General features: G+C 37.7%; 1 protein-coding gene across 1 annotated transcript in view; it reads right to left on the bottom strand.

The window, feature by feature from the left end:
• The window catches only part of AKT3 (v-akt murine thymoma viral oncogene homolog 3), a 143874-nt gene that overhangs the window by 67524 nt on the left and 63189 nt on the right, over nucleotides 1-13161 (bottom strand). Inside the window, exon 2 of the mRNA XM_009321256.1 lies at nucleotides 5780-5905. Within this exon, the coding sequence (XP_009319531.1) occupies nucleotides 5780-5905 (126 nt within the window). The remainder of the gene's footprint in view (nucleotides 1-5779; nucleotides 5906-13161) is intronic.

A 13161-nucleotide genomic window follows, 5' to 3' on the forward strand; every position in this document is an offset into this window, starting at 1 on the left:
GCAGGGACTGACTTTCTTTTCTGTATGGGTAGAAATCCCACTTCTGTGGGGCTTGGCTCATGACAAGTACTTATATATGCTTTGATGATACAACAACATATATGACTGCATAATAAACACAAAAAACTTAATTATATTCTTCGAAGCTGAAAAAGATCATCCCTGATGCACTCCCATCATGTTGAAAAGTCTTTTATTTCTAATACTCCAAAAAGTACTGAAGTAGCATCCATGCGTCTCTGTCATTACAACTAGTTTGCCATTTGCCCCTTCATGCAAAGAGGGAGAATGAAAATAGGAGATTTCTGCATGTTATTGTTGGGTTTTGCCTGGGGTTTAGTTTGTTTTCATGGAAGACAGCAAAATTATACATCCTTCTCTGTCTTTCATGCAAACACCCCGATTTTATTTATACAACTGGGTGCATCACACCAGCATAAAAACTCTCAGACCTGGCTATAAACTTTGACCTGCCATGCTCATACCAGGCCCTATTTAGAGATAATTGGAAATTACAGTATGCTATACTAGTGTCTGAGAAAGCACTGTCCATTAAAATGGAAGGATGAGACCAAGGAACTTATTTTCATTCATGACCCAAGCCAACAACTGAATCCAAACTTCTAAGTCAATGACAAAATACCAACTATACCACCTAGAAACCATTCATAAAGTAACATGAAAGCCTCCCAAAGAAAATTACTGGTCCAATTTTCCAGAAAGCTAAACACTTCCCCATCCAGCACAGACAGTAATATTGGTTATACACATTAGATTTGAGTTCAAACTTCCATAGATGCATTTGCATATGCAGTACATTACATATTCATTGCCTTTTTCTTCCCACAAGTATTTTCAGTGTTGAATGAATATTATTTATTCAATTGCACCATTATTATTTTGGAATGAAATCTATACTGTAATTATAAGTATCTACAGTTACATGCTTATCTCTGGTTTCATGTCGTCCAGTGTTGTGACAATTAAAAAAAAAAATGGGACTTTAAACTTAAATCTCATTGAAAAGTTAATTGTGGAGTTGCACACAAGGTCATGTCTAATGACAAAGTATTTTGATGCATAACTGAATCTCACTTAAAACATATACATATATTTTCCTACCCATTTCTTTAGAGAGAGTCTTCAGAATTCTTTATAGCCCTAACATCATTCCCCTGAAACCTTTCAATTTTCATGTTTTGAAGATTTTTAAATCCCCAAAATAATAAAACCTTATCTCTGGCCCACTGAAAGATTAAGACTAGGAAAAAGTAGCACAGCTTCTCCATTTAGAATAGCCAAGGTTCATCGATAACCATTTCTGCAGAGAAAAAAAATAAAACAAAGGAAAGGTTATAAAAGGTTAAAATATTCTCACAATAACTAAAATTCACTTTTTCTTTTCAAAGACAAGAAAAAGGGTAGCTGTACCACAGGGTGCTTAGAAAGCACTGTCTTTCAAGATAGGAAAGAAATTCCAGATGACATCATTTTTGGCCAAAGCTCAAAGGCTACTGTGAAGGGATACAGCTCTTCCCTACTACTCCCCATGTAAAGATCAAAATGAAGGCAAAGGGCCAATTCTTAGAGATACCTCATCCCAAATGTGCTATGTGATTACCTACATACATTGCATATGTGAGAAGTATTTTTTTTATCAGTAAAGCCACAAATGCTTCTTACGTAGAATTGAAGTAGAATTCTTCCCCACTCGGCCTTACCTAATAATGGTGACGATCAAAGACCAAAGCGGTTTACACAAAGCACTCTTGATTCTACTTACGCAACGCTGGACCAGTTAAAAACAGCGTGAGGCCATGCTGGTTTTGGGGGGGGCCACTGAGGGTATACATCCTGTCACCCAGAGTACTAGTTTTGTTCCAAAGAAGCATAATGGAGTTTTAAAAGCTGGGACATTTTTTTCAGGCCTCCGCCTGTACAGAGAAGTTACACCAATTGAATCCAAATTATTTTTAAACTGGTTCTGACTGCCTAAATGCCTAAGCAAAAGCAATTTACATTAACATATTTTATTTTGCAGTTGAAGTGCGCTAGGAATGCACACCCACTCAGTTACTGTGACTCAGTCAACCAAGAGTATCTCTTTAAGCTACAATAGCTTGATTACTTGCAACTGCTTGTCTCTACCTGAAAAGAGCTGAACTGATTTCGAACCAGCCAATTCAAGTAAGCTCACACTTCTCAATCTACCTCTGAAAACCAGTATCAACCAGTTTTAAGATTCCACAATGAATTTCCCACCAATGTAATTACATTGCCTTCATTTATCTTTAAGCATATGGTTAGATACCACGGCACAACTTTTTGTGAGCCTAAGCATCAGGGCATGAGCACTAAGGAACTAAAAGCATACTTCAAATACACAGCTCTCTCAACTCCCATGTTAAAAAAAGAAAGCTCTGTTTGGTGTAAAATAAGCTGGCTCCACAGGAGAGAAACCAGAGTGATTCCTACACACTATCCAGTGTCACCAGATCTGGCTGATTTGTTCACCTCTGCAACCTTGCGGCAGCTCTGCAGATGCAGTGCAGGGTGCTCATTGCCGCCTTTCGCATGTGCCCAAAGGCGTGAGAGCAGCGGCCACGGGGAGGCAAAGTGAAGCCCCTGTTCAGGACACTTGAGGGGCCAGTCCTGCATCCTTCCCCGGAGCTCAGCTCCATCCAGCCCCACTCTGTCATACCCGTCATTCAACTCTGTTTCACCTTCAGGGACATACTTACGCTCCAAGGAAGAGAGATCCCTCACCTCCATTTCAGGCCCACGCGGTTCCCCCGCATTTTGGGCGGCCGGCAAGGGGCTCAAGCGTGCATGCGCTGCCTCAGGCTCTCCCTCTCTACGTAAAGCGTCTACCTGTTTAGACACGTGCTTCCCAATGCCTTCCCCCCACACTTCCTCCCAGATCACCCCAAGGAAAAGGGATGGCCTCTGAACACTCCATCCTATGACAAAACACCACCCGATGAGAAAGGCTTTATTAACAAAGACATATTTAGCACTGGAAGCACTGTTTGCAGTATGTAAAATAAATTCATTCTCTCCAACCTTCCTGTCACTCCCAACAGAGTACGCGGATGACACAAGAACAGGGAGAGAGTAATGCTCAGGAGTGGGACTTTAAAGTTATCTTAGAAGAAATCAGGGAGCCACTCTAGGGAAAATGATGCTATGCCTGGAAAAGAGCCGTTTGCAACAGTAAAGCTGGGGTCGCAGGACTGGAAAGCAGCAGACACTGGTGGGAAAATATCCATATGATGGAAGTAACTAGTTTGACAGAGCTGGATATAAAAGTTTTAAACTACAGAACAAGTATCACACAAAGCAGAGCTGTGCAAACTTTCCAATGTTCAACTCCAACAGAACTACGAAAATAATACCACAGCCTTGGCCTTTTCTGCCTAAATAACAAGCTGTAAGCAAGAGCCAAAGATGTCTATCATTTGGAGAGCAAAAAGTAGACTGAGACCACACTCTCATTTTACAGATAGCTACAAAGATTACATGAAGATAGGACTGTAAAGACGTATCTTTAAGTCCCTGCCAACCTAATCAAGATGGTATTAACAGTGATCTCACACTCCATCTGCCTGGCTAGTAATTTATGAAAAACGTACTTCACTATTACAGGAAAAATATGTTGCAGTGCTTGTGGCCACAAACCTACTGCAGCAGCTCAGGAACTCTTGGATCAGAGGCCGTGAGACCAGTTCTTGACATTTACCAGGTACTGCCCATGAGATCTGATTCATTCATATAGCAATTCTGTTTGTTTGCCCTACTGACAATCTCATCTTCAGACAGATAAAATAGCTGACGAAAAACTTACAGTCCCTTGCAATTTAGAGTGTAATACCATACTGTTTTGCTTTTCATCCTGTGAATTCTACATAGGTAATTAATTTTATGGGATTCTTTTTATGAGTGAAAAATCTCCCTATACTTGCACTGATCAGCAATCATTTCTGATTACATTACTCCCTTTCCTGCCAGAAAACAGAAAAACTCATCTTGCTTACCAAAACTATATTTCTTCTAATATTGCATGCCTGTTCCTTTAGCTTACATTGCCTAAGAATCAGACCTATGCGGCTTGCTAGTTGCAGAGAGCACTGTTTTTTTTTTTTTTTGGGGGGGGCAGGGTAGTGGTGGTGATGGTGTCATTTTGGAAAACAATATGAAATCTTCCAATTTCCACCAAGCCAAAGTTCAGGGGCAGCATTTTAGTATCAGAATTACATAAGATGACCTTTGGGTATCAAAACAAAAAAAAAAAAAACAACCCACCGGCATCAACACACTGGAATTAATTGCTAATTATGCATTTCTTTGCTTAGCAGAACTACCATTTGGATCATCCTTCTAGTTGCTGCAGCAAAGGAAGACTAGATATGCAATGAAGAACATGGTAAAGCAGGACAAAAAACCCTACTTTCGTTCTACAATTGTTTCTGCTGCTCACTGGGGAAAAAGTATCTAGGAAACTACTAACTGCTGCAAATGAGGAGGTTAGGATATTCAGAGCAATAACTAAGGAGTAACGGCCTATGATCTAGTCAATACTTACTCATATGAACAACTTAAAAGACATCACTACTTTTTATGCTGAATAGCAACAAGGCAAAATGAGCCTCTAATATTATTAGAAGCCTTGCACACTCAATATCATTTGTAAGACTTCTGCCACAATCAGGATATGCGAAGTTTTCCTCCTCTAGTTGTCGGACAAGACATGGGCTTGGAGCACAAGATTATTTTCTTACCAAATAAAATACCCAAATTACTTCATATACAAAGGCTGAGTGAATCTCAAGAACAATTTTATCAAGAAAGTAGGTAAATTCAGTCTCAGTAGCATTTGTTCCATCTTCAGCAATGCAGATAAAGGGAACCCCTTCCCTAATTACACATGCTCTTGTGGCTCCAATACTCCTCTATAAAACTAAACACCGACATTTATTGTATTGCAGTACGCTAATACAATTTTGAAAGAAATTGGGTAAATTTTCTAGTGTTCCTTTGAAAGTTTCTGGCTATGATATCCACAACTCATACTCAGGGAGATTTTTTTGCCCCCTTTAGTTTTGCTCCTCAAATACTTTCATTTCTGTTCAGAAACACGCTTCTACCAATCTCACTTTGCAGACCAAAAAACCTACAGATTCGTCTTTTAGAAACGTTCTTGGAAAACAAGAAATCAAAATGTCTTCACTTTATCCAACAGATACACACTTTGTAGCTTTGCTAATATATGCAAATTGTCTGATTGCTTGAAATTACTGATTAACCAGGCTGGAGAGCTGATTACCTGATTATCCAAGAGAAAAATAATTTAGCATGATTTTGTGTCATTTGACAGTCTAGATAATTTTCTAATTAATTTGAGTTTTCAAGTGAATTCAGAGATACTACTGAAAAAGAGAAAAGAGGTCAATGATCTGAATGAAGGTAAGCTTTCCAGGAATTTTCTTCTTGCAGCAATCATTTGTCAAATGTTATTGTTAGTTACAGACACTTCAGACACACACATACAAAAATGAGAACTTAGACTTCCAAAAATATTCAAAAACCAACCCATGGTAAAATCTTCAATGCTCTTGTAAAGATATCTTGTAGAGCTGGACATAAGATTAGTGGTGCACTAGTCTGACACATGGCATCAAACTTCCAGTGTTACCAATAAATTCTGAACTACACGTGAAGCAATATGCAGCAGATATTTTGTCAATATGCTGAGAGAATAATAAATATTGGAAATACGTACTTGCCACTGAAAAGTTGTTGAGTGGATATGGCAGATCCACATCCTGGGGCTTCTCCTTATAGCCTATGAAAGAGCCATCTGTCTTTAGCAGGAAATATCTTGGCCGCCAGTTTTTTATATATTCTCCTAAAGAAGAAAAAAAAAATGTTCATTAGTACTGTAGAAAAAATCTTTGATACTAAAAAACATAACATATTATCAGTGTCTAACATTAGTTATACCAAAATCTTTTCAGACGTTTTCAGTTTACAGAGGAAACCGTAACTCCCTCCAAAAGAAGAGAAAATGGAATTGCAATGGTAAGCCTGGACTATAAAATGATGCTTCTGGAATAAGAAGCTACAAGCACTGTATAATAACAATCTGTAATTGTAAATTTTATCACACTATACTCTTCAAAATCCTACATCTTTACACCTATAAGCAGTTTGAAATTTGCTGCAGGCAAAAGTAAGCACTATGGCTTGACTTTTAAGAACAAAATGAAATCTAAACTACTACAAGGTAGAACATTTATCCTGCTGAGCCAAAGCAAAAACCATTCATTTCCTCAAAACATACACTAAGGAAATACAAGATCGGGGGTAATGGGAGAACCTACGCAAAATATACTTAACAAATATATCTGAAAGCAAAAGGAATAAAAAAGAAAAAATAGAAGCCAATTACCTTTTAAGAGGTAAGTCCACCAATAAACCCACCACCTCCACCTTCCCCCTACCCCAGTCTGAGCAGAAGATTCTGCTAGCCATGAGGCATTCAGGATAAGAAACATACAGAACAGGTCAGCAAAGACACGATAGCTTAATTAATGCCACTTATTTGCTATTTAAGGGTGAAAAATCTCTTTAATAGCATTATACTTTACAATGCCACACCAAAATCTCAGCAACAATTTCATTTTTAAAGTGCAATTACTCAGTTAAGTACAGGTGAGTTTACATCTGCCCAACTTTCCCTGTCTTTGACTTCTATCAATTCTGCAAAGTAAATAACGTATGTACAAGTACCTACTAAGACTTTAAATAAGTCACTGTTTCATCATTATACAAGTGAACATTTTAAGACTTACATAACATTTACACTGTATGTAACAGTGCAGAATTTCCAACTGTGCCTACGACTTCTCACCGTTTGCAAAATGCTCAGAACTGACCAGTCCAGGGGCTGCACTGGTCCTGGGCTAAGCCCAGCCCTTAGGTGTCATTTACCACCTCAGCACCCTGTTAACTGTAGCTGTGTAGCTTTTAGACAATTCAAAGATCAGAAAGAAGTTTACATCCATCTGACACAGAGATTACACCATTAAAGGCTAATCTAAAAATTCATTAATCGCATCTTCACCTTTTCATCAGAGCAATCAACTAATTGTCACTGAAGTTCAACACGGGAATTGTTAATACAGCCTTGCTGAACTTGATCAAAACTTGTAAGGATTTTGACGATGCCCATGGCCTAAAAATCTAACTGCAGCCATTAACATTTCCCATTTTCAACACGTATTTAAGTAGAGAAGCGGGGTAGGGAGTAGGAGATGGAGAATAGAAAAGAGTGAGAAAAATGAACACCAGGCTATTCGTGCTGACATGTTTCCTGGCCCTCAGTAGCAAAACTCCTCCTATTTAGTCCTGCTTCTAGATAGCAGGGTACCTGCTTGATTTTGTTATCTAGACATTTTCATATAAGTAGAAAGAAAATTGAAAAAGCCAGTGTTACTTATTTTGTCCACAAAATTAATAGAGCAGATATAGCGTTAGTTATATTTGTATTGACTCAGATCTTTCTATCTCAGATCTCTGGTGCTAGTTCAGCTGAGAACATCCCTACTGACACTGCCAGTCTGAACTGATTTCTCAGTGGGAAATCCCAGCTAACATAAAAGCAAACAATAAAAAAACCAAAACAAAACAAAAAACCAGATATGAGATATTTGTAAATTGGAGAAGAAATACAAGTGCCGTATGGGAAAACAAATGCGTAGCTTTAATACCAACAACAGTGAAAAACTGTATCATCATTACACGAGAAGGTAAAGACATTTCTTGAATTAAGTTTGCTGAATACTTGAAAACGAAATAATCATAGGCCTAAGTAAAGGTTTGACTCATACGTTAAGAACGTTTAAAATATGCCCTGTGACAAATTTGCCAAAATCTGCATGGACTCAGAAGGTGAAGCCAAAACAAAACCTTACATATCAGATCATTCAATATCAGTTTTAAAAATATTAACATCCTAGTTGCTTTCTTAAACAGACCATAAAGAGAATCTTCTGTACAATTCTAATAAAGTATATCTTATTTATTTGTAACAGTAAGTGACAGTTTATGAGAGAAAGTGCCTGCTACTAGGTTTAAAACCTATCAAGATCTTAGTCTTATCTAGAAGGTGTGTTAACTGGAAGGCAGGCACCTAAAACTACTGAAGAAGAGTTCAAGGATAGCATGGAGAGAATACCAACATGCTTAAAACAGGTCTGCCATCCAACGGTTCAGGTTTCAAAGAGAGTCCTCCTTTCCATAAGGAATAAACTGGACAGGGAGATAAGCAGACTCTGCTCTAAGAATCAGAGCTGATAGGGTAAGTACACTCATTAGTCACTTCAGGAAAGAACAGAAGCCTTCACTTCCTTACATACACGCTCTCCAGAACTAAACCTGTAGAAAAGGAGACCGTTCTAGCAGGTGCCCTTAGAGACCCAGCACACATTTCCCTGATCACTTACTCCCTCTTCTCCTCTTAGGACAACACTTCAGATTGCATTTGGCTTCTACGAGGTACTCTGAGTCTATTAATCGGAAAACCAAACAGATTTTTGATCATCCACTGAGTTACGCAGCTGATGTTCTGCCTGGAGAAAAAACATTAGAAGAGTATGACTAGCACTTCCAAGCTTCTCTGAAGAGAGCTCGCAACTTTGGACAAAAGCTAATCACAAGAAGATATAAATATTGAATGACGTATAAATACCAGTTTATCCATGAACACAGCTGTGCCTCTGTCTTCACCCTGCAAACTATAGCCAGACACAGGACATGCAATTTAAAAGCAACTGCAAAACCCTATGGCTTCGTAAGGATCCCTACATTTCTTTCATAGACATATTTCTTTGAAGAATGTTTCTCCTAAATGGTTCCCCAACATGAATCAAGGTCAGACTACTTTTTCAAGATGTCTGTACAAACACACATACAAAAAAAACCCCTAGTTTTGTCTTGAAATGACCAATATTCCAATCCCTCTTCAAGGCCTATACATGAATATTTATCATCTGCCCTTTATTTATTTTGTAATTTAATTAACAAATGGGTGAACACTTTTGAAGACTAAAGTAAACAGTGGTATCAGTGAACAGTTCACTTAGCTGCTCAAGTGGTTTAATGGCTCTCAAGATGCACTCTAGGTGCTCTCTTATAACTGCATTCCTTCTACATAATGTGCTTAAAGATAGAAAAACATTTTAGTCCATACTTCTTAATAGACATATGCTTACTGAACTGCTTTGAGAGAGAAATCCTCCATACAAAAAAATACTAAAACACAGCAGAGTATTTGAAAAGAAAAAACACTTCCACATGCCTTTTAACTTACCAACCTCGCATTAAAAAGAAAAAAGTATATTTTACAGTATGAGCAATATTAAATTACTTTAAAGATATTTGGAGTGTATGTTTATCAAATACCTCAACACAAGCAAACAACAGGAAATTTACATCTGAAATTCATTAACTCAAGAGAAAAGAAATTCCATGAGAAAGAGGAAGTCCAGGCAGGCTAACAAAACCACAAGATATCCTGACAATTTAATGAAATCGAGCTGCAGTACTCAAAAAAGCAGTGGATCTGCCATAGAGAATTAATCAGTTTGTACCCGACTTCCTTAGGGATGCAATGGGCTTATATTTTGCTTTAACTTACACCCTTCTAAGTTGAAAAATATGTTCTTTTAGGATCTGTTTATTAGACAGTAAGAAGAGGTCTCTAATTTCAACCACTGCAGCAAAGAAAGCCAAGTAATTCCTACGTCATTTTAATTCTAGTCAAAGTTTTTACAGCTACTTGAGAAAAGGGGCACTAGAATATATACCTCACAGATATATACAGACAATAAATACATACACACGCAACAAAATACAAATTTAGAATCAGTTTTAGGTTGTTGGGGTCTGCCTTTTTAATAACTACCAAGAGAATACACCCAAAAGATGAAATAAAACAGCAGTACATTCTTGAAGCACATGAAAATGCAATCTGATCTTCATGCAAAAAGCACCGTCATAACATGCAACTCTTTAATTAATGTTGTATTTAATAATACACTGGCTAACAACAATAACAACGAATGCTTAATGAAGGTTTATTTAGAACATGAGCCTCACGGCTGGCTCTGTATTCGCCTCTGTACTGCAACCTTAATGATTTTTCTTTTTTGCCTTTGACAGCTAGTAACAAGAATCCTGCCTTCAGGATATTTCACAAACATGTTTATTCTAGTGATGCAATGTTTGTAGTTTAGATACTGCTGAGACACTGCACAAAGAAGAGCTTTCTAAGAAACCATGAGTAGCCAACAAATCCATGTTAGACAAATGTATCACTCAAAGTTCACAATTTTTTTACTTCACCTCGGAACGCCAACTCTCTCTTCAAACATATACTTCACCTCAGATTTGATGGTCGCTATTGTTAGTCTCACCACTTGTAATTCTTAAGCATATGGAAATTTAGCAATTCTTGAAAAATTATTCAGTAATATAAAATTAATCTTATTATTTTAAAAACTGTATTTCTTTTTAAAAATCACTTTTGCAAAACATCTACATTTTTCAATATGTAAATGGTTTTAGAGGTGTGAAAGAAACGTCTTTAATATACAGTGCTGATAAGCAACAGAAACCTGAGTTCAAAAACTTGCTTCCTTAAAAGAAGCAACAGCTGCCACACAGACATAAGTGAGATTTAAGGGAAGGAGGAAAAAAAAAAAAAAAGGGGGGGGGGGGGGGGAACCCACCCTCCCTGCAAGCAGAGAACACCAGAAATCTGCCTCTAGTCTGTGTCATCAATTTACTAAAATGGATTTAATAGAAATAATATACAAATATTGTTCTCCTTTCTTTTTTTCTTTTTCCTTCTTTTGTAAGGCACTTTTTTGTTAAATCAAACTCCCGTTCCCCTACACTAACGTTTATTAAACAGAGGGGGGAAAAATTGAATTTATCTAACAGCATTGAACAAAATTATATAAAAGTAAATAAAACAACTTAACCATATGCAATTTTTCTTTAAAGAAACAACTGTAATTAATGTCAGGTCAAATAAAATATCAGAAGTAATGCCAGTGGTTTTGAGATTGAATTTCCTTACCTTGGCCCTCTGAGGGCAGTGTTACCTAACACACGATTAGAAGCATCAGCAGACTATTTGATGAAGTCAGTAGACACTAGTAAATGTAAAGCCCTTCTGTTAAATATTTACTTACTTCTGATTTCATGATACAAAACTGGCAATACAGTTCAAAGCTACTGTAAAAAGTAAATGTTTAAAAAAAACTAAAAAGTATACCTGTCCTCAGGATGTGATAGAGGTCCTTCAATCTAATGTAAATGCGTAATTATACATCATGCAAAAGATTTGACAAAATCTTATTGCATACCAAAAAATTAAATAAAACTGTGATTTTTCCTATCGTGCCTTAGCATTTTAAAAGCTGTTTTTATTATATACCCCCTCCCAAGTATTTGCCGGCAGTTCAAAGAAAAGCAGAATTCGGAACTAACGCTTTTTGATTGTCTTTTATACTGTGAGACAGTGATTATTTATTTATATTAACTGTTTTCCCACAGTTCCCAGTAATGCTACATGACATTTTGAGCACACCTGTACTTACGTTAGACAACTGAATTTTTCCAGTCACAACTGGGAAACAGGAAGCATTTCATGCTATGCGTGGGCATCGGCTTACACCACAGCTGAGCTTCCATTAAGTTTCCTGCAAATTGTGGAATTAAGGTGAGAAAGTTCAAGTGCCCTTCACTGTCCATGACATCGCAATGATCCAGTGCAGATATAAAGACAGGCCAATTTATGTTCAGCTACTCACAGCTGTGTGGCCAGAGAACAGTGAAAACCACACAGATGTTAAGATTTTGCAGAAGACAGCAAGCAGCCTCAGGAACAAGCTCTAGAAGTTCCTCAGCTGAGCAAGGGGAGAGGAAAGCAGGGACAACCCTCTCCTCCGTGCCAGCCAAGATGCACTGAAGAGCAGGCAAACGATAGGATCTTTTTTCCTGAAGCAGTCGTAGGTAGTGATCAAAGACTAGTAGGGCTCCTACTAGTAAAACAGGGTAATGCCAAGCAGAGAGGTGGAGTCACCAGGCAGGGCGAAGCCACAGAGCAGCTCTCCATGGTCTCGGCGTGCACCTCTGCAGCTAAAGCTGGTGGGAGGGGAGGACCAAGCTTCTCAATGGGAAGTCTTTCCCTGCTCTTACTGTGGGGTTTTCTTCCCCCCAGGCTCTGAATGCAACCTACAGACGTGTTCCAGCTAGAGGTTCACTAGGGCTCAAATCACCACCCACCCTGATTTTTTCATTACGACTGCTGGAGTGAGCCAGTGTCCTATCTTGTATAAATGCTACAGTACTTCAGCTCCTGCTGTTTATTCAACCCTTTCCTGTTGCATTAATAATCTTTTCTCTAAAATATCTAAAAACCGAGAGGAAAATATTCAGTAACAGAGAGACATACCACTATTCAAACGTCAATGCAGTTTTCAAATTGAGCATCTACAATATCCACACAAAATTACTGATGTGTTTTGGCATCTCATGGAAAATAAATGTTCACAGCACATATTCAATTTTCATATGCACAAAATTTTGTCCTTTTAAAAAATCGTACCAGAAACACTGAGTTAGCTGACATCCTGACAAATTGAGAATTGACCTTTACCATGTCCACTTTGAGCCAACAGGAAGAAAAACTTGCCAGTTTCAACATCAATCTCACTTCCCCTTCATTCTTGAAGGATAAGAATTAGAACAATAAATAAATTAAATAGAAGTTGATATTAACACATGCTGTCTGGAATAACAGAGTCCTGTATTGCATCAGCATCCCTGAGCAACAAAGGAGATCAATGTTTTCTAAATACGCCTGCTATTCAGGAATGGAAAACCAAGGTCTATATCCCAGGAACATTTAAGGACACTGCTCACATTTTTTAAATTTCTCTCTTGCATAAGGCTTTATAGGATCAAAGCCCAAAATGCTACACTATTTAGCTGCTTCTCAAAGCAGTTTTGTAGTTTTCAGTAGTATTGAGATGTATTTGTGGTAAACAAAAAAAAAAACATTTCAGAATATTGCCTCACATGATTTTTTTT

Source organism: Pygoscelis adeliae, unplaced genomic scaffold (assembly GCF_000699105.1).
Source record: "Pygoscelis adeliae isolate BGI_AS28 unplaced genomic scaffold, ASM69910v1 Scaffold463, whole genome shotgun sequence".
Taxonomy (NCBI): domain Eukaryota; kingdom Metazoa; phylum Chordata; class Aves; order Sphenisciformes; family Spheniscidae; genus Pygoscelis; species Pygoscelis adeliae.